We start from the raw sequence: 22,550 nt of genomic DNA on the forward strand, positions 1-22,550 counted from the left end.
TTATTAAACGATTTAATATTTTTTAGAAATGGAGATGGTATAACCGTTAGATTAAAAAAAAAACGGCGAGTAAAAAAATATTTCTATGGTGTTTCGGATATGTGCGATCAAATTTAATATTAGTTTTTTTTCCAGGTTCAATAAAAACACCTTTTTAGTTTTTTTAAAATAGACTTTTATTTGAGTAAACTATTGCTACATTGATTACATTTAATTTTTATATTAGATGGTAATTTACCCAAACGGAAATTATTGTGTATAAATCTCATCACAAAAGCATCATTGAATAGTTTAGTAGTAGGTTGTAACATTCGCATATCTTGATTTCTCGATATTTTATAGAGAAAATATAGACAAAAGTATCCACACGTAAAACTATATGGTCCCTGCAAACTCAATTGATTCCAGCGTAACTGTTTCGAATTCCGACGAATAAAGTTTATAATCGATCGGATTTTAGGAGGTAATCCGTACGAGTCGAAGTAAAAACACGTCGAATCTTGAAAATATATCGCTATCCAATGTTGTCAAGGCTTTAAACTGTTATCGGTATTAACTATAAATCCTTTCTTCTTTCCGATTTTTTCGGGTAACAAATCCGACGGATAGATGCCTCCAAATGTCTTGCTAATTTCAACATCTCCTAATGCTAGTTTCCATGGAGTAAGCGTAACCATTGTTTAGTAGTCAATGTAAATATTCCGAGATCGATCGATTTCTATTGTATTACGATACTGTAAAAAGCACACGACGTTAACCGTCTCCGGTAAAGATCTTTTGAACTTTAAGTCTATACCAGTGATTCTCAAACTTCGATCCACCGCCCCCTTTGTTCCATAAAGTTATACCCAACGCCCCCTAACTCATTTTCTCTTGTGTGAAAAAAAAATTGGAAATATTCTTAGGAAAACTTTTCTATGAATCTCACACTTTGTGCCCTTACTGTAAATTGTTCTCATCATCTGGAAACCATTGAACGCAATGTTTCCTTTTATCAGCCCCAATTTTGCCTTTGGTCACCATTCAATACTTTGCCTCTATCATAGATCTATTCATCGCGCCGGAAGGGGGCGTTATTGCTTACTTTGAGAAACGCTGAGCTAAAATAAAAGTCAATGTGTTAGAAATATTCAAGTTGTGACCTTCAATAAAAAATAAAAAATATATAAAATGTCAACATTTTATATATATTCCGTCGAATTTTTATATATAAAATTTGTCTGCCGTCGCCCCTCTATATTTCCTTAACGCCCCCCAATTCTCTTTGAGCCTTCTACTGCCCCCCTGAAAGCCTCCAGCGCCCACAAGGGGCGTTATCGCCCACTTTGAGAAACGCTGGCTTAGAATGTCAATCGGAAAAATCGAGTTTTGACTCTGACTCTGGTAGAAATGACAAAATTTGGAAATAAATGTAGCATTCCTTTGAAAGCAAAATCGTCCCGTTGTAAGTACTGTATAATAAAGACATAAAAAATTCTTAGCTGTCAGAAATTATCATCGCGTGTCATACGAGCTAAAGTTTCAAAATTGGATCAATACTTGCGGACGAAAGGAAGTGTCAAATTGATTAACTGATCAAATTAGGAATTTAGTAAAGAGATCCTTTAGAAAGCCAGAAATTCAAGGAGAAAGAATGGTCGCTTCTCCCTGGCTTATCCTCTCCCTGTTTATGCTCTGTGTCGGTTTCCCTGTTGTCTCGGACTTCATTTAGGTTCTGCCGTATTATAAAGATTTTTCGGTTTTTTAATATTAACTTTATCCAGTTTGATGTTGCATTAATGCTCAATTAAGTATATCCTAATTATAATAAATTAAGATAAACTTACTGTTATTTCATTATCTTGTTAATTTTGCTCGAAGCGTTAAGTTTATTTTCATATTGAATTTTATATCAAGTTCACTCCAAAATCAAGGCCACGTTGATAAGTAAAGGTGGAGTCGTTACAACTGCTTCAAGATCAAATATAAATACATCGACCCCATTCTTAGCTTTGCTTGCCAAGACACTGACTGATCTGAGTGGATAAAAACACTAGAACACTGGCAATAGTGGATCTAGAAATGTTTAGAGGTGATGAAGAAATAAAGGAAACAATATGATATACAAAGTTTTTTACTACTTAAACTACCAGGCTTTATTCGGAAAAAATCCTCAGAAGTGGTGTGCAGTTGCGCGCTGCTCATTCCCTTGAATCCGTCCCTAAAAACTGCTGGTTAGTCGTGGTCAATGCTTCTCCAATGGGTTGACCACATAGTTTTTTGGGTTTTCTGCACGAGTTTAACACATAAACAGGACCCAATCTCCAAAGATCCGACTGTTGCGTTGCCTTACTCCTTCAATTTTATCCTATTATATTTAGGTTTGCTTCAGATGCCAGTGTTAAACAAACAGCGTTAAACAAAGTATCACTAAGCGAGATCTTATTGTATATACGTTTAACTCGTACTTTTTTTCCCTTAAATATTTAAGTTTAAATGGTCGCAGATTTGATAAAGTTCAAACGACCCCATTCTTAGCTCCTTAGTTATGCGTGCGATCTCCAATAGATGGCAATAGAAATTTTGAAAATCGAATTCGTTAATTTTTAAAAATTTTCTACGACTTTAAAAATTCGTAGAAAATTAACGAGTTCAATTTTCAGAATTCCGAATCGTACGTTAATAGAAGAATTAAATACGATTCTAAGACAAAAATCTGATCTACCAAAATTTTCTCTTAAAAAAAAAAAACATTAAATTTTTACCGCCAACTGCTGGATATCTCGCGAATAATCAAAGAGGTTATAATCAGCCTCTTTGGTAGATAAGGTGGGTCTGTAGATGTGCAATAATCCTTTTTCTTTTTACATCTGATGATCTTTTCCAGAAATATCGAGTTCCAAAGTTCTGAAATTGAACTGTTGCAGAAATTTCTTATCGACTGTACGCAAAATGATAAGGAAATTTTAGAACTTTGAAACTCCATATCTGTGGAAAAGATCATCGAATCCAAAAAACAAAGTTTATTGTATATCTGTAGATCCCTTACCTTTTGATACCAAATTTGTTCAAATTCGCCAATAAATCTAGGTGGAGTTCAGCTAATAAAAATATTAACATAATATATAATATACTAAGATTTATATATATATACAGTGAAGCCTTGTTATTTAGATATTGGATAATTCGAAATCAAGTCTAGTCACCGGCAAAGAGAATGGGATTTTTGCATATATTTTGGTTCGGACGATTTGAAAAAAACGTAGAATGAAATTCGAGGTAATTAAAGGTCACTCGAAGTCATTGTACACGTTGCCTATGAAGAGAGAATTTTATTTATGTTTTTTATTTTTATGGAAGAAATCTACTCGGCATTTGATCATTTTGGAAAATTTTCGCAAAAATCTATTGTTTCAATAATTCCAAAGTGGTGACAAAAATGTGTAAACGATCAAAAATCTTTCTAATTAATGGACTATTCATTTTTCAATACTTCAAAAACGTAATTTGTACTTGTCGAAAGAGCTTTTAATTACAGTAGAGCGTCGATTTTCCGAAAGTCAATCATCCGAAAGAATTCCAGTCGACAAATTTAGATTTTCGCCAGTGCTGTGGCGCTTCAATCTTTGTCTATGTCTTGGGCTACTCAAATATTTTACGTTTTTGATACTAAATTAACATCTGAAGTATAATTTTTTATTGTTTTTATATTTTCCAATATATTTATTTTGTTCGTACAAAATAAAAAAATAATTTTTAACGATACAATAGTCTTCGTTAGGCTTAACATCGACGAAAATTCAACGCGAAGCGACACGCAACGGAGAAAAATTTCAACATCGGATACGTTAAACTATTTTTTCGTACATAAATCGGTTAACCGAAATATCAGTTATACGAACAACCCCAGTCCCCAATTGATTCGGAAAATCGACGCTCTACTGTATTTACATTATTTGTTCACGGTGGAAAAACGAAAAAGGCTCGTTATTCACTTTAAATAATATATATATACGTATGAATTTCCATTGGTCTGATCTGCACGCTGCTAAATAATAAAGATAGATGCCATAATCTCAATTGAAATGAAGTCTTATCAATAAATGATTGAGATAGTCGATTCTTATAGTTTTCTCCGTTGTAAGAAAACAATTAAAATCTTTTTTGAATACTTTGAAACAAAATATAAAATTATACAATAATATTTTCTTCATTAAAAAATCGGACAATTGAACACACATATAATTTACTATATACAGAATATTCTACTATACTATAAAAGAAAAAAATTATCATTCAAGTAACGTTTAAGCATCTATTAATATTTGCAATAAGTCAGAGCGACTCTTGATTATATTTGCATTGGATTTACTTTTATTTTGGTTAGAAAATCTGATATATTTAATAACACCGCATGACTTGTTGCACGATTTAATTTTCCTTATTAATATTGACGTTAGTTGATTTATACACATTACGTACAAATCTTTGAACTCCGTATTCATGCAAAAATAAACACGTTAAACCACAAATAACAGATAATTCGGTTTATCATATGCTAATCTATAGTCGATTACATATAGAACAAGGTTATATGATATAGAATTATAATATAGAACAAGGTTATAAATGCAAAACTATTCCAACACATCATACCTATAAATTTCTATAAATTCTATATACATATATAAGCCTAGTACAAACCAAAGAAAAGCTGTTGTCTAGAGTGATATGGTAGTACACAGCAATTTTTCTTGAAGTTTCTAAATATAAGAATAGTCTTTAATAATTATATGAATTGTCTAGTAATACTATACAGCAGTGTTTTTCAACCTTCTTGAATACACGACCCCTTTACAAGTTAAAAAAATTCTGGCGACCCCCAGGGCCATATTAAAACTATGTCAGTGATTTTAAAAACTACGTATTTAATTTTCTTTCTGTTGAGATTTAAATATCGATAAAAAACCAATTGTACTGTAAAATAAACAGGCACAGCCTTCTCACTGAAATTGTAGTTTTTTTTTTATTGTAGTGTAGGACCTACAAACACTTGTCTTTTTCTTTCAGCCGCGACCTTCCGTGTACAGTTTGAGACCCCCTGGGGGTCGCGACCCACAGGTTGAAAAACACTGCTATACAGCATGAGATTACTAACCCATTTCACTTCGTAAAAACATAAATAACAAAAGACCAAAAACCAAGACCAAATATGTATGAAATATTAAAAACTAATCAACAAGAAGTAAAAACTTACAAAATATATACAATTTATGATCTATGTATAATATATATAAACATTACAAAAATAAAAGTTAAAGAATATAAAATAAAACAAAATATATACAGTATATAATAAAAGAATTTTATTATAATGAAACTTATAAACTAAATATGAGTATAAATTAATATAATACAAATATATTATATTGAAAGAAACCATTTTTTACGCTTAAATTTTACAAAAAGTGAAGTTAAAAAAAACAAAAGAACTCCCCATCTAAAGTTGTTTTAACAGCATGATAAAAGGCGATTGTGAGACAAGACAAAAATTAGGAAATGCCAAGATAAATTTCGGGTTGGTCTAGGAGGAAAGAGAATAAAAGTATTATGTGAAGAAAGTAACCCATTGAAAGTATCGATAAAATAATAGCTGATCGAAATAATGCTTACAAAAAATTTTATATTCGTGCCACCTCGCTTGAGTCCTATAAGAAAAATGACCAAATTTGTTATTTAATTTGTTAAGATAAACCTTACGAAAGTGCATTCGAAATCTTGTTAAGAAGCGATGGGGTTGCTGCTGACCATACAGACAGGAAATAGCCGACCAGAGATGAAAAATTAGCGAAGAGAGATCTAAAACTGAGAATGGTGAAATTAAGTTACAGAGACTCCACAAAATTTCACTTCTAATAGCTAAATTTGCTTACTAGTTTATCCAATTTGATGTTTAAATGTTAATTTTTCATCGAAAAATTACTCCAAAGCCACTATAAGAGCGATCGTAATTAATTTGTTGCATATTAATAAAAAAGTATAGCCAGGAATACTCCTTCATTTGGGACTATCTTGGAAAGGAAAGGAAACCCCAGAGACCTCCACCGACTTTGAATTTCCAAGATCGCTGAAATCTTGTAACCTCTTTTCGTGTCAAATAAACGATTTCTTGTAACCGTAGATTCTGTTTCAGTGCCGATCGCACCCACATATGACCCTTCATCACCCTCATCCGTCCCGATTATCATTCCTTCTTTTTGTAATCCCACATCTCTTTGACTGATATCTATGGCTGGTAGCGATAGTTCATACAAAGTGTCTGTCAAGAAGACTGACTTCCTTCCCCATTCTTCCCATTAATCATGCTCCTTTATTGCTGTATTTCTCTTAATTCCGAAAACAAAATCATATAATGTTTTTGGTGGAGCGACTTTGCTGACTATTCAGCAGAATTTGTCAACATTAAGGATAAACCCCTCAAACTCCCAGTAACTTAGCCCGTTTTGAAATACGCAATTTTAAAATAATGAGAGAAAAATCAATATATAATACCGTTGAAAACACATTCACGGATCAAAATTATGCGCTTACGTAGTTATGGTTTTTACTCTTTAATATTGATACTAATGTTTATAGAACGACACTGACCGTTAGAAAATTCGTTACAATGAACACTGAAAAATAGTTAAATTCTTCAACTATTTTCTTAGTGTACTGGATTCGACGAAGACTGACGAGTCGACAACACGCTTTCCTTAACCAACTATTGTTCGTAACTCACAGTTGGTTTCTATTTTACAAATTAAAACTGTTAAGTCAAGTCTAATAATGGTCTGAATCAGCTCTTTCTTTTATCCTTCTTCCTACTTTTCTTTATCATTCTACGTTTTGTTAACCATTCAAGAGTTAATTTTCTTTTTCGGAGAAACCTTCGTTTTTAATTTACCTAATCTTACTTGTTAGTTTATCCGAATTTCTCATGTTATTCAGGTTACATGTTATTGTTATTACTATTTATTAGAATGACGCTTTTTATCATTCACATCTGTAGTATTTTTACGGTTAAATCCATACACGTAGAAAGTAACTAACGTTTATCATTAAGTTAAAATGGAAACATTTCCCCTCCCCCATAATAAGCGAAATTAAAATATGCACGACTTATTTCGTAATTTTTAGCCCACTATATATACCATAGGCCTATAAACCAGGAAGAATGTATATAGTTATGTGTATTTAATTTATCTTTTAAAATTGTACAGAATACAATGACTCTAATATCATTTATTTAAAATATCAGTAAGATATCAAAATACCTTAAAAGACATAAATAACGTTACACTGTTAATAAATAAATTAATTTTATTGATTCTAGGAGAAAGATTATAAGTTTTTATTTAAAAAAAAATTTTTATTTCAAATACCAAACAGTCGGATTCTTTATCAGGCTATAAGGTTAAAGAATTACTAAGCAATTTGGCCGTTATCTCTTCTTAAATATAATTTTATTGACAGAATTAAATTTACAAATAAATTATGTAATAATTATATATATTAGATAACATTTTTTTTCAATATGTATTAAAATAAAAACATCATTCTAATAGATAAATAGTATCATCATATACAAATATAGAATTTTTAAAATAAATCGAATGGATTATTATGCCTAAATTATAAAATTTTATCAAATAACTTGTTTTCTATGTACGAATGTAAATATACATTTCATTCGTATAAATGAAAAAGTAAACGTTGTTGTAAAAATATCTTGTATTAACTATTGTTTGTTTGCGTCATATAAAAATATTTTAAATATTGTATTATACGTTGGAATTTATCATTTTCATATCGATATATGTAAATATTTAATCTATGTTATATATAATATCAAATTCTGTAAATATCTGTACTAAAAATACTGTGTATTCAGCATTCGAAGAGTTTAATTGAGGAACTCGCTTAAAGTTGCAATAAAATAATTTTTTAAGTCATAAAAACTAAAACTGTTCTTTTGCTTGTTTAGTTTTTTATTTATTTTATTACTATTATTTTGTAAAAGTAAATAGTGTTTACGTCCTGAAAGCCTTCCTTGTGATTATTTTGAAGTTGAACATTATAACATCAATACAAGGAAAGCGTTCTAATTATGCAAAAAATTATTCTTCAATTTAATATAATTACCTAAATTAAATATTAATTAATTAAATATTTTTGTATATTAAGAGATTTACCAGTAAAAATTTTAATTTAATGCTTAAATAAAAACTAAAAAAAAATTAATGTATAACTAAAATTCAAATTAAAGTAATTATCAACCATATTTAATATAAAGTATAAAAACAAAAATTTGATTATTTTAATAGATAAATATGGTTCTATGCATAATATGCATAATAAATCTTTTAATAATATTAAAAGATTTATTATGCATAATAAATCTTTTAATAATATTAAAAGATTTATTATGCATAATAAATCTTTTAATAATATTAAAAGATTTATTATGCATAAAATTAAAATACAAATTTCACTATTTTATTTCATATTTCATAAAATGCCTACGGAAATTCAAAAATGTATTATAAATATAACCCTTCAAATGCATTGTTTTAGCGCTGGAAGGGACTAAACTTCAGATTAGCTACATCTTAAGATGCTGCTCTGCAGCAATGCTAAGAGATCCGGAAAAGTCTCAATTTCGCTGTCCTTCAGCTTTTTACCTTCAGAGACTTAAATTTTTGCAAAACGTAACTTTGACTTGCATTTCTTGGCTCTTTAATACAGCAAAGAAGCTGAAGGGCAGCGAGATTAAGGCTTTTCCGCAGCGCTTAGCAGTGTTGCAAAGCAGCATCTTAAGAAAACTTAACTTTAACCGCTTCTAACGCTAAAACAATGCGTTTGAAGAGCTATGTTTATAGAACATTTATGGATTTACGGATTTCTCTATACTTCTAGAACACGGTGTAAAAGTATTGCTACTATCTTGCGGAACATCATGTGTGTGTAAGTCTGTCCATTGGGTGTTTATGGACATGTTCCACAAAAAGCTTTACGCCTTTTTCCTGTCTCTATTTAGTGCAGTTTCCATTTTTGTGGAACATGTCCATAAAGACCCAATGGACAGACTTGTTATGGACAGACTCAGTTCTCCAAAACCCAACTCACCTCCACATCATGAAGTGAAAGCAACATGAAGTAAGGAATTTACAAACATGCAAAGCAAAGATTTGCATAGAATTCCCAAAAAACAGTTAATCGAACGGACTTTGGTGAGACATGGAGAGTAATGGAAAACTACGATCCTTCCTTACTCCTTCCTAGTTATGTTGAGTAGAAAGCATTGACAGAAAAACATAAGAACCAATATAAACAAAAATAAATAAATACATTGCCAATATTAAACAAGATTATTAATAGAATTTTCTTTCCTACATTGTATCAAAGTTTTCGTCGCAAGTTTGCAACATTTTGCAACTATGATAATTAAATTTTTAAAACTTAAAAAATCCCACTCCAAAATGTCATTTAATTCTTTTCGATTATTAACTCATTCATTCATTCATTAAAATCTTTAATAGTTAATTATATTAGACATAGTTACGTTTATATTCATTAAGTTTTAATTGTAAAACAAATACAGAATTTAAAAATTTGATAATTATGATTACAAAATGTTTACTCTTAATCATTATCAATACTTGGTTATTGTCTTCTTTAAATCAAAATTTTCTAAAAATTATTATTTTTTAACTGAATAAAGCGAATTTAAGCACTTTCAAATCAATAGCTAAAACCAATTAAGTCTATAAAACCACGTATTGTACACAAATGAAAATAAGTTACTGATATAATGTAATTTATATAAAACATAAAAGTGAATGAATGACAGAATAAATATATTCGAATTGATTTTCAAGTATATAAGGATAATAATTTAGTACAAATCTTGCTTATCTTAGTCACCTGACAAAATAGGATAAGCAGACTATTTCTTACTTTCACTTCAACATTAAATCTTTTTGATAACATTTTCTACTTGAGATAAATGATTGAGAAATTTTTCTAGGCGTATTTAATAGTCTGCATGTTTATTTATATTTGTATGTCGCTTTGTTGAAATGAACATTATATTGATTAGGCAGATCTCTACTGTAACATCTCCCAAACAGAGATACTGTTAAAAGAGGTTTATCCGTTGTATTTTTCAACAAAATACTATTATCATTGAAGTGCCATTGGGATAAATTCATTAGCTGAACACCCGAAGTCAAAATATTAGGGTAGATGTATACAGTTGAAAAATTCGCTTTTATGCTTACTTCTTCGAATACTGTCTTAGCTGCAGTAGGAAAAACAGAACACCTTTTTCCTCCATAAGAATCACACCTTACCATCATACACGTCTCTACACAAACGGGTGTGCCTTCTAATTTAAAAGTATCATTTCGGACAGCTAAATAATATTCTTCTCTATGAAAATTCGTTATTTTGTATGTAAGTTTACAGCATAAACCATTGTTACAAGCTGTAATGCTTCCGATTATTTTATGTAATTTCATTAAAGTGTAATCGGAGAGATCTTCTTCATTACAGCGATAATCAAATTCGTTTTTAGGAGGACCTAGAATTTTGATGGAACAAATACCCGATGAGAGATTGTTGCCAGAATGATTATTTCCAAATTCAAAAATCTTGAAAGTATCGTTTACGGGGATTTTCGTTCCCCGTCGAGCAACCTTAGCCAAAATTAGCCTATTTTTTCCATTCGGGTTATAAATATATGAATCACTAGATGCGCCTCTAAATATTCCACTTCCAGTCGTTCCAGTAGAGGGAATGTTCTTGTTAGAAGCTAACATATTGACATTAAAATGTGCGGCCCAAGAAAAGTATCTCTGGATAGAAATAAGAGATGGAAGTTCTCCTCCCCACCAAGCAGTATAAACTATAGTATCTATTTTAAATTTTTGTAACAGTTCAACAGCTTGAATCCAATTCAGATCATAACAGATAAACGTTCCGAATGTGCCAAAATCCGTTTTGAAAATTACAAATTCTGATTTTCGAGGCTTATCGATGCCGGTTTCTTTGTATACGTGGAATTTACGGTAACGTGCAACTAAGTAACCTCTGCGATCAAAAACCACATTAGTATTATACAAAAAAATATTATCAGAAGGACAATGGCTCTCGGATTTGCAACTTACTACAGATATTATATTAGCCACCAAGTATATGTTTGATTGTCTTGCCATACAACTGAGTTCTTTGGCAATGGAGATATTCTGATAATTTAATGAATTAACACAAGGGTTCCAATGGACGTATTTCGGATCGGGAATGTCTTGGGCTACGATTTTAAATTTTTCTCTCGAGACGAAAGGATATAAACCGTACTCAGGAAAGACTATTATATCCGCTTCCTGGAAAGAATTTAGGACGTTGGAAGCAGAAGAGTAAATAATAAATCATGGAATAATTTAAAAACTTACATTTAGAGCCGCTAATACGGTGACCTTTCGGTAAACGCGCAAATTCTTGAAGGCAGTTACTAAAATGGGATCTTTCTCATAATTCTCCGTATGATATTCGAAGACTGCAGCTGTATAATAATAATTAATGGCTTTTACCACCAAAATATCTAAAAGTAATGCTATTTTGAAAATTTCGAAGAACATTTTTCTAATTGTTTACGTATACACATAGGTTTCTTTCTAAGTAAATTCGCTGCTATCATTGTAATATGTAACAAAATAGATTAACGTAGGCTTATTTATCACATGTAAAAATAGTTCATCCCCCATCCTTTATCGGTTAAATCAAAGGTTACTTCATTTTTATATATTTATGCAAGCTAAGCAAACACTATTTTTTAAGAAAATGAAACCTTCAGAAAATCTTAATTTTTTTACGTAAATTCCAGTAATATTTTCTTTTTCTTTTTTTTATTTTGAAAATTCTTATAGCATAGGAAAAACTATAAAGCTGGACTATTAAATTTTTGGGAAATGTGTCGAGCCATGCCATCGGTTACCCTTATTGTAAGCCTAGCCGAACCTATGGTAAGTTTGATTTAAAAAATCCTCTTAATGCCCAGAAGTAGAAAGAGTTAAAATAAATAGCCTAAATAAATAATCGTCAAACTTAAAACTGAAGAAGTCATTCAGAAAATAAAGAAGATTCTCAAAATTCATAAACATTCGCAAACTCGAAATGTTAAATTATATTAAAGTAATAGAACATAATTGTTAGTCGGCTCATGTTTAATTACAGAATATACCCGAAAATATATGATACAGAAGTCGGTCTATTGCAATTGTTATCCTGATCATTTTAAAACAGTAAATACTAAAAATGCTATCTGATGCTTTTTTCTCAATTCCTCGTATCGACGATGTACAAAGTTCATCTTATCGATATACAAATTATGTAAGATTGCATAAATAAAATTTCGATAAATTATTATTTACTTCGATATATTGTCCATTAATAAACAATTTTATTAAAATATATTTCAGAAAGGAAAAAGCATGTGAAATTATTTTATAGATTAATATAGATATATACATATATACATTATATTCTATTGATCCCTGTTTAAATATTGTTTTCGCTTGAATCAATTCCTGTTCATAAATATTTAACAGGAATTATAAAAATAAATTATTTTTGAATTAAATATTTACAATTTATTTTAACAAAACAAAAATAAAAGTTATATCAATATATTATTTGGATCAAAGTTTAACATGAAAATTAGTATATATACATAACATATAGTTGATCCTGATAAATAAATAAGGTAATAACAATTAACAAATAAAGTCAAAAACAATTTATAATCATTATTAATTGTTTTTGATATTATTTATCTGAAAGTTGTTTTCTCGTAATGCTTAGCATCCTACATCATAAACGAGTTAAAATGTCATTTTTAAACGTTGGTTCAGAAATGATCCTGCTTTTGTTGTGTGTATTGGGAGTGAAAGCGTTTAATCCAGATTATTATACAGCTGCTGTTTTTGAATACATGCCAAAATATGACGAAAAACAACCGATTCTGGTCAGTGTATATAAGAATTTATTCATCTACAACGAAATGATAGTTCTAGCAGCTAAAAATGTAAGTTACTTCGTCGTTATTCCTATATTCTAAACATGATTTACAGATTCTATATTTATTAGGAAGCAGATATTATCGTTTTCCCCGAATACGGTTTATATCCTTACCTGACTAGAGAAATCTTCGGAAGAATAGCTCAGTTTGTTCCAGATCCGACCGAAGAAGATTGGAATCCTTGTACCAATCCCGACAGATACGAAAACGCTTCGATAATTACTGATCTTAGTTGTATGGCTCGAAAAAACAATATTTTCTTAGTATCTAATCTAATAACGTTTGTAACCTGCAACAGTTCATTACGAGTTTGTCCTCCCGATGGAGTTTTTTTGTATAACACGAACGTGGTTTTCGACAGAAAAGGAAAATTGGCGGCGCGTTATCATAAATATCATTTGTACAACGAAGACGAAATCGATGTGCCCGAAAAACCAGAATTTGTGACTTTCGAAACAGATTTTGGAAAGTTTGGAACGGTCGTGTGTTTCGATCTATTGTGGGAAGAAGCCATTGAATTGATAGAGCATTGGAAGATCGACTCCATGGTATACACTTCGTGGTGGACAGATACATTTCCAAATCTATTCTCCATAGAAACTCAGTACTCATGGTCGCTTCGATTCGATATCAATCTAATAGCATCTAACAAACATAATCCAGGTAGTGGATCCGTTGGTAGTGGGATATACAGGGGCACTTCTATTTCTCCACATTACGTTTACAATCCAAATGGAAAAGACAAATTAAGTGTGTCCAGAGTTCCTCGACCAAGAGTGAAAAAACTTACCGACGACAATTTTAAAGTTTTCGAGTTTGGGACAGATCACCCAGGTAATAATCTCTCTTCTGGCGTTTGTTCCGAAAAGATTCTAGGACCACCCAAAAGCCCTCACGACTATCGTTGTATGGAATTGAATCTCTCAAACTCTACTCTAATCCGTCTAAAGAAAACGACAGAGAAGATCGAAGCGTGCAACGACGGACTGTGCTGCACGCTCCGCTATAAAATTGCGAATTATTCACTCGATGAAGATTACTATTTAATTGTTCTGAACGGTTCTTTTCACATTAGAAAATCTGTAATGGCAACAGAAATGTGTGCTTTAGTTAGATGTGATACGTTTAAAGGAGAAGCGTGCTCGGTTTTCCCCACTAAAAGTTTCACCATTTTTGAAGAACTGAAGTTAACGGCAAACTTTACAACTAAATACGTTTATCCTGGTCTAATGGAAAGTGAAATAAGGTTAGCGGATAATAGTAAATGGAGTTTCAACAACGATAGTCTTTTCTTAACCCAACCAATGGATGGAGCACTTCTTACGGCATCTTTATTTGGCAGAGCTTATAATAGAGATCCGATTTAGAGTAATAGTCGTATGCAATTATACATGACTCATAGCCCCAATAGTTTATCATAAAATATTTCATATCACTAATTATGCTAGTTTCTAAATTTCATTTAAAATTTACTGATTAATAAAATAAATTACTCAAATTTTGAAAGTATACAATAAAACACAAAATTACAAACATCGTATATAACTATTAAATTAAACAAACGGACTTTATAGAACGACTCTTATTTTTTCTTGAAGCATTTTGTCCAATAGGCATTTGTTTTTTTTTTAAGTGGATAAGCGACAATGGGCGTAAACGGGCTGTGAGAGAAGGATCAGGAATATCTGAATCAACTAATCAATAAAAATTCTTGAACCGAAAATAAAATGATTACTTGAAATAAAAGTTTTATTGTTTTAATAATTACTTATCGCCTCCCTTTTCTTACATTGCAATGTGAGAAAACTTACAATGCAATGTAAGGGAAAGAAAAAAGTATGAAAAAGTTTAAGATCGATTACGAATTGAATAGTAAATATAACAAATGTATGATTCTAAACGCTTAATATTACAGTAACAGAAAATTGTTCATTAATTTGTTAACAAAACTAACTTTCCAAAATAGAAAAGAAAACAATTTTTTAGCATAAATGATTTAAAAATCAGTGATGCTTATTTATAATAATTTTTAGTACAGGTAGGCCTCCTACAATGCGGTATATTTACAACGCGTTTTCGCTCCAACGCGGTTGGAAAAATGCGGAAATTTTCTTACAACGCGGTTTACGATATTTAGAAACGAATTATCTTTCACATAACAGAAAAATCGCAACGGATCACGTAATACGCGCCGCAGTTCGGTGTACAGAGCTAAATGTTCTCGAAAACAGCTGTTTTTCCACGTTGACGTGATATTCCCATGAAAGATTAAGGGGAAGACCGGTATCTAGACAGATGTGCATCAGTTACCATAAACACTCAAATATATCACTGAATTTTCGATAATTTATACTCTTTCAATAGATGGGGACCGCAAAAATGGTCCAAAATACAGTATAAACTTCTGTTGGGTGTATATTTTTAACAACATAGAGAAGGGAAGTTACTTTTTGAGATTTTTACTGTCCACAAAACTGCTTGAAAAAATTTTAGTTATAACAATGTCGAATGAAAAGAAAGTACCGTCGTTAGAAAGGAAATTTATTAATATATCTCTTCAAACAAAGATGGAAATTTTGGATCGAATTAAAAATCAAGAGCGGATAGCTGATATTGGTAGGCATTTTAATTTAAATGAGTCAACTATTCGGTCGATTAAGCAATTGGAAGAAAAGATTAGGAATTCAGTAACATCCGGATCATCTATTCTTGCGAAAAATGTTGCTCGTCCGAGAGCACCTATAATAAAAAAAAAAAAAAATGGAACAAATGCTAATATTATGGGTAGAAGATATGAACAAGAAATGGTTGCCTTTAAATAAAAGTGCACTTAAACACAAAGCCTTAAAAATACTGTATTTGATTATTTAAAACAAATGGGAGAGTCGTTGGCTGATGAAACCAGTGTTAAATTCGTGGCTAGCAATAGCTGGTTTGGAAAATTCAAAAAACGCCATTTAAACGACAAGTTTTTCTCTTTTTAGAACCGAATCCAAGTTTTTGTATTAAGTTGATGTCTCCTATAACGCGATTTCTCGCAACGCGGTATTTTCAAGGAACGTATCTACCGCGTTGTAGGAGGCCTACCTGTATTTTCAAGTGCGGTGAGTTTTCTTCTAAAGCGATTTACGAGTCCAAAAACTGTGCTAAAGAAAGTGATTTTCTCATTTAAATACTTATAATTTTAGAAAGATAGTGTTTTGCCACCTCTAAGTGATAAAAATGTTCTATTATTAATTCGTCTTATTTATTTTATTTCATTTTCAATTACGGATACATTTAAGATTTCTTGGAAGAACGTATCCAGTTTTACAGCTTACTGACCCCTTCTCATGTAGTAATCCATGATAAGTAGAAGAACATTGTATTATATTTCTTTTAACTGTGAAATAAGCAGGGCTGTGGAGTCGCGTAAAAATCTACCGACTCCGACTCGGGGCGGACTTGTTACCGAAAGAGACCCGGAAATTCTAATGTCATCACGTGATTTCAGAATAAAAGATTCAATAAATAGAGTTCTAATAAAAATAGAACGTAGAAACTTTTTATTCCAAAGCTATAAGACTCCTCTAAGTAATATATAAACATGTATTCGATAATTTTTACTTTTCCGGCTGTTTTGGGGAAAGTGTAGCGCTCGGTCAAAAAATGACCCCTCCCAAATTTTTACATTTTTGGACTCGGGACATCTTGAAATTTCGATATATAAAAGATTCGAGGTTTTTTTTCTATGTGTGTGGATGTTAGACTGTGTGTGTGGGGCATGATTTCGTTCACCCTATTTGAAGCCTAATAATTCTGTGGTCAGAGTGGTCAGAATCGGAGTCAGATAGTTTAATACAAGAGTTAGTTATTAAGCGTCAAAGTGGTTGAACTAAATCGTGAACTAAAACATTCTAACATCTTAGGCGAGAACATCTTAACGGGTTTTACTGTACTATTGTAAAATGACAAAAAAGCTTACTTTGAGGGTAGAGACGAGTTTTATATTATTATTATTATTTTTATTTTTATTTTTAACGCTAATAAAGAGTAAAATATTCATTAAGAGATATGACACATGACCACTTTTATGTCTTCACCCTGTCGACCTTTAAGAACCAAAATTTAATAGTATTAATGCTCCTTTATACACAAGCCACAGTGCCACATTTCGTTTCTTAAACTTTACCCATTCTGAGATATTGTTTAATATCTCAGAACAGAAAATAAAGGAATTAAACAAATTAGATGCAACACACATGCGCGCGAATTTTTCCCCTTTTATTGACTTTTTTGAGGGGTTTGGGAGGTCTCCAAACGTGTACCTTTGCAAAAGAAACACGGAGGGTCAAATTTGACACTATTCCAATACTTTTCCGTTTTATATATATTACAAGTTGGGAAGTAAAAAGGAGTCGGAGTCGGCGGAGTTTTTGACGACTCCGACTCCGGCTAAAACACCAAAACTCCACGACTCCGACTCCGACTCCACAGCCCTGGAAATAAGTCTTGCTTGAATATCATAAAACATAATTCAAGATAACAAAAAGCCTCATTTAATCGTTTATATGTAAGTTGACTACTTGGTACAAGTTGATTACTCATGGAAATCAATGCTTACTTTGTCTTCTTCATTTTTCAACTACTTCAATATTTTATTACTCATTTTAACTCAAGATTCAGTAAAACTTCCTGTTTTTCAACTTTATTGGAGAAGCAGTTGAGCCAGTCCTAACGTTAATCTTTAATAACTGGTTATTGTTTTATTGACAATGAAGTATAAAGTTTTAAAATATAATTATAAAATTAAAATATTACTGACAAAAAGCACTTTTAATAAAGCCAAATAGTTAAAACAAACTGCAAGATGATATTAATCAACTTTAATAATCATCTTTGTATATAGAAATCAGTTAGCAGTTAAGTATTTAATTGCAAATGTTTTCAACATAGTTTATGCAACTTTCTATCAACATGCATTACAAAATTAAATAGAGAACATGATGAGTTTTAACTTCAAACATTTTCATTTCAACTGTTTGAAGTTTAGAACCATAATGTTCTCTCTGTTTGATTTCATTCTATAATGTATGCTAGCTTGAAAAAGGCAGAAAGTATGCCAAAAAGATTTGCAATTAAATATTTATGTAACTGCTAGAATTCAAATATATAGCTGATGTACTGTTTATGTTCAATTAATAGTTGAAAACAGTTCCAATGTCTCAAGTATATATCTCAAGTGTAATTTCCTATCTCTAGCTAAACTGCTCTATATCTGATTATTAGTTGGATTTAATATAACCTGAAAAATAATCTGACAAATCGTTTAGTAATACAAGTCATTTTTTACAATCAATGATTCAAAAATTTGTTTGAAAATTTACTGATTCAAAATTAGAGAATAAAATATAGTGATTTCATTCTCTAAAACTATGCAAGTTAACTGTAACATGATTGTTTGATTTAATTAAGTCAATTACTAAAGAAAAATAAACACTTTTAATCTCAGAAATAACATTTAAAAATACTGATAAATTTTTTTATTTACATACTTTTGTCAAATTAAGAGGTAATTAATAAATATATCTGTAATACCTAAAAATTCAGTTATTTGAAAATTTTTATAAATTAAAAAATATATTTTTTTAAAGCTTTTAATTCTTTGTTATTGAATAATGTATTTTGTAATATATATCATAAATTCCTTATTTGAATNTACCGTAAGTCTAATACAGCACTGTAATTTTATACATTTCTTGTGAAAGAAACATTTCTTATTCAACGGCCATAAAAATTATTTCTGTTAATGATGTCTCCAAAGTTCAACAAATTTTTCGCAGAAAAATAACATCAGAAATCGCGGCCGCCGTTTGGTGCGCTGCTCCGTGACGAACACAAGCTTAAGCAATGGCGACGTCGAACGATGCACACTCGGTAAGTAATCCTACAATTTTTTGTTTATAGCATAGTTTATACAGATTATTCCCAAAAAATTATATGTATTTTGGAAATGTTAAGTCGAATTAGTCTAGAATCGATTCATTTTATGGAAGAAAACCTTTCAAACAGCTGTAGTCTGTAAACTTCACACGTGTCGGGCTGTGATTGACTCATATATTTAAGGATTCCTACAACATGAAATTCGTATAATGAGGAACGTATCTACCACGTTATAAGGGGGTCTACTGTATATACTGACAGTTGAAACAAAGCAAGGGAAAGCTAATTGCCATCTTCCCCTGGAGTGAGTGCTCTCAAGAGTCCCACTAAGGAGTATGAATGCAAGTAGATGATGGAACATTGTACGTGTGTGAATGAGTTTGTGTGGGTTGAAAGGCCAGTTGTACTCATCAAGAATAGCAGCTCTCATTAAATTATCCCTAACGTAATTGTATCTATTGCAGCAAAAACTAAGTAAAGTGTTGTTTGGTCCTCCTGAATATCACAACCACATTGTGGATTGTCCCCAAGGTTAAATCTATGCAAGTATTGCTTAAAGTTGCCATGTCCTGTAAGCAGCTGAGTGAGGGTGTAACTAGGGTAAAAGTGGTGAAGAATCGCAGTAGTGTCAACCTTGAAGATAAAAGTGTAGGTGAGCCTACCAGTGGTGTCATGGTCCCAGCTTTCTTGCCAGAAAATGAAGATTTGCTTCTTGATGTGATTGTTGATGTACGAGGTAGGAATGTAACTGAAAGGACTAGTGACTGAAGACATTAAGGCTTGTTTGGCAAGACACTCAGTGGTCTCATTGTTGAGAACCCTACATGACCTCAGACCCATTGGAAATCTATTCTAATGTTGTTGTCTAAGTGTCTGAGAATGTGGTGTATGAGATGGATGAGTTTTAAGCGACTATCAGACTTCGCAATCCTGTGTAAAGCTACCCTACTATCAGAATAAATGCAATAGTGTAAGTAGTGTCTGTTGTCCTTCCTATGCCTAATGTGAATTAAGCTCATATAAATAGCTAAAGTTTCCACCTGTGCTATTGAGCAGTGTGTATCTAGATGGAAACAAGCATTGTGAAGCTTGTGGCCTAAGTCGAAGTAAACTACAAAAGCAGCACCCACATTGTCATCCATCTTGAAGCTGTCAGTATAAATCCTAAACATGGGATGATCACCTGATCTTCGAAGTGAAGATCAGGGGCAAGCTAATGGGAGGGTTGGTAATTGTAAGTTGGGAGGATATTTTTGTTGATGCTGAATTTTTTATATCATCGATCAAGGTCAAACTGGGGAAATCTTACCTACTCTAAATATTTTGTCAACATCCGAGTTGCTATAGTCTCGCCAGGGTAAGGTGATGATATTTTCCTGCCAAATAATGCTTTTAATTTCTAAGTTGATAGGGGTCAATCCTAATATTGCCAAAAGGCACTAGTGGGTGAGGTTCTATAAGCCTTACAAATACAGAGAGCTGCAATCCTTTGAATGAATAACAGTTTTTTATGGTTATGGACTTTGGCGGCCACATGGGCCCAGACCTGAATGGCACAGAGGAGTGCTGGCTGAATTGCACCCATGTAAATAAGCTTAGTAGCATTAGGGCCAAGGCCCCATGTGTTCCTAGCAATACTAATGAGAGCGTTGGCCATCTTTTTAGCTTTGTCTGTGATGTATTTGATATGGAGTGTGAAATTAAGTCTCTCGTCAAGAATAACACCTAAATATTTAATTTCTGTTTTTGCTTTATTCTGTAAGCACCTATTCGAAGGGTCAGCTTCCTGACAAGTGGCATGTTCCTACCAACTATCATGCTTTCACATTTGTCTGTGTTAATGGGTTGCCTATGCTTAATACTCCACTGGTGAATGTTATTGAGAATATTGTTGCATATGTCCTGTAAGCGTTTACTGTTCACTATGTGAAGCTAGGATAATTGTGTCGTCCGCATAGCCCTGTATGCAGCAGCCAGGAGGCAGGGTGTTGTTTAAGTGCAGGAAAAAGTTATAGGCTTTGTTCCAGAGACCAGGACCAGACCTGGATCCCTGAGGACAGCCTCGAGTGCTGGGTATGACTGTTATTTTGTGTTGTATAAACACCTACACTTCATGGAAATGAACAAGCAGATACCCTCACTAAAATGGCTGCAGAGGATGACACAATCCCTATTACCTACAGCAAAATTAGCAAGAAAACCATCCGACAGGAACTTTGGAGAGACACCTTATATGAATGGCAAATCCAATGGAACATCAATAATAATCACACAGCAAAATTTATACCTAATCTGATTTATCTCACTACTCTACACTGGTTCTCTCCTAATTTCTACAGTTCACAGATACTTACCAATCATGGTAAGTTCGCAAGTTATCTTTGCAGATTCACCAATTGAGTTTCTCCTTTATGTCCTACATGTCAAGTAGAAGACAATTTCTTTCATTACCTTTATAACTGCGTCACTTTAGAAAATGAACGGTTGGAGCTAATACTACTCCTACAAGAACTGAATATCGACTGGCCATGTGCCCCATCTGACTTTTTCAAAAGTGAGTGTGTGTATTGTGCCTTCGAAAGACTGTGCAAAAAATTTCACCACTTTTCACTCCCACACATAACTAAAGGACTGTATTGTGGTAGTTCAGTTGTTAGTTTAAGTTAATACATTAAGTTTTTAGTGTTAAGTTAAATTTATTTTGATGTTAAGTACTTTTATTATCAATTCTCTGTTAATGTATAATGTTTTTCTGTCATATTACTTTAATACAAAATGTTACTTTTAACTTAATATTAATTAGGATAATTTTACACTCACTTTTACTTAGTTTAAATTTTAAAATTTTATGTAAAATTTATGAAATTCAATTATGTAAAACTAGTGTCTTCTAATTGTATTTGTAACCTTATAACCCTGGTAATGCAAAAGCAGGACCAGGATGTGCATGTTATTTTAATGTACGAATAAATACTAAATAAAAAAATGAAATGAAAAAAAAAGACCTACACTCCTATTGCTAAGATAGGACTGAAGAAGTTTGTAAAGATTTTGAGGGCAGTGATGAGCATGTAATGTGTGCAGGATAAAATATCACCAGGCATGATTGAAGGCACCTCTAAAGTCAATAGTGATAATTGTGGTATGCTGATTGTTTTGTTTAGCATGGTGGATGTAGTTAATGACCCAATGGATGGAATCTACTGTACCTTTGTTTTTAGAGAAGCCAAACTGATTCTGATGAAGGGCTCTATGCTTGCATAGATGCAGTAATCCTATTAATCATTAGACCATACCATCTAACACTTTCCCCAGGGTTGGGAGAAGACAGATCAGTCTGTATTTTTTGTAAGTGTTAGCACTGGTAGCTTTGGGAATCAATTTGACACTAGCCTTTTTCCAATGAGTAGGAAAAAGGCCAGTCAGTGTCAAGCAGATATTGAAGAGAATTACAAATGCTGTAGGATTGGCCTCAAATGCATGTTTTATTATCCTAGTGGTTATGCTGTCAAGACATAGGGCTTTGTTA

The 22,550-nt window shown here is 31.9% G+C and overlaps 2 protein-coding genes across 2 annotated transcripts; one reads left to right on the forward strand and one right to left on the reverse strand.

The window, feature by feature from the left end:
* Positions 1-9,906: 9,906 nt before the first annotated feature.
* LOC111631967 (biotinidase-like) lies at positions 9,907-11,732 on the reverse strand. Its single transcript, XM_023376320.1, has 2 exons — positions 11,475-11,732; positions 9,907-11,405 (listed from the first exon to the last, which is right to left on the reverse strand). The coding sequence occupies exons 1-2, from the start codon at positions 11,658-11,660 to the stop codon at positions 10,071-10,073; spliced, it is 1,521 nt and encodes a 506-aa protein (XP_023232088.1). The 5' UTR covers positions 11,661-11,732; the 3' UTR covers positions 9,907-10,070.
* A 1,112-nt stretch (positions 11,733-12,844) lies between these two features.
* On the forward strand, positions 12,845-14,556 carry LOC111631966 (pantetheinase-like). Its single transcript, XM_023376319.1, has 2 exons — positions 12,845-13,105; positions 13,168-14,556. Exons 1-2 carry the CDS (start codon positions 12,875-12,877, stop codon positions 14,464-14,466), a joined length of 1,530 nt encoding a protein of 509 aa, XP_023232087.1. The 5' UTR covers positions 12,845-12,874; the 3' UTR covers positions 14,467-14,556.
* The last annotated feature ends 7,994 nt before the right edge of the window (positions 14,557-22,550 follow it).

This window comes from Centruroides sculpturatus, unplaced genomic scaffold (genome assembly GCF_000671375.1).
Source record: "Centruroides sculpturatus isolate CEXI.00-Female unplaced genomic scaffold, Cexi_2.0 scaffold783, whole genome shotgun sequence".
Classification (NCBI taxonomy): Eukaryota; Metazoa; Arthropoda; class Arachnida; order Scorpiones; family Buthidae; genus Centruroides; species Centruroides sculpturatus.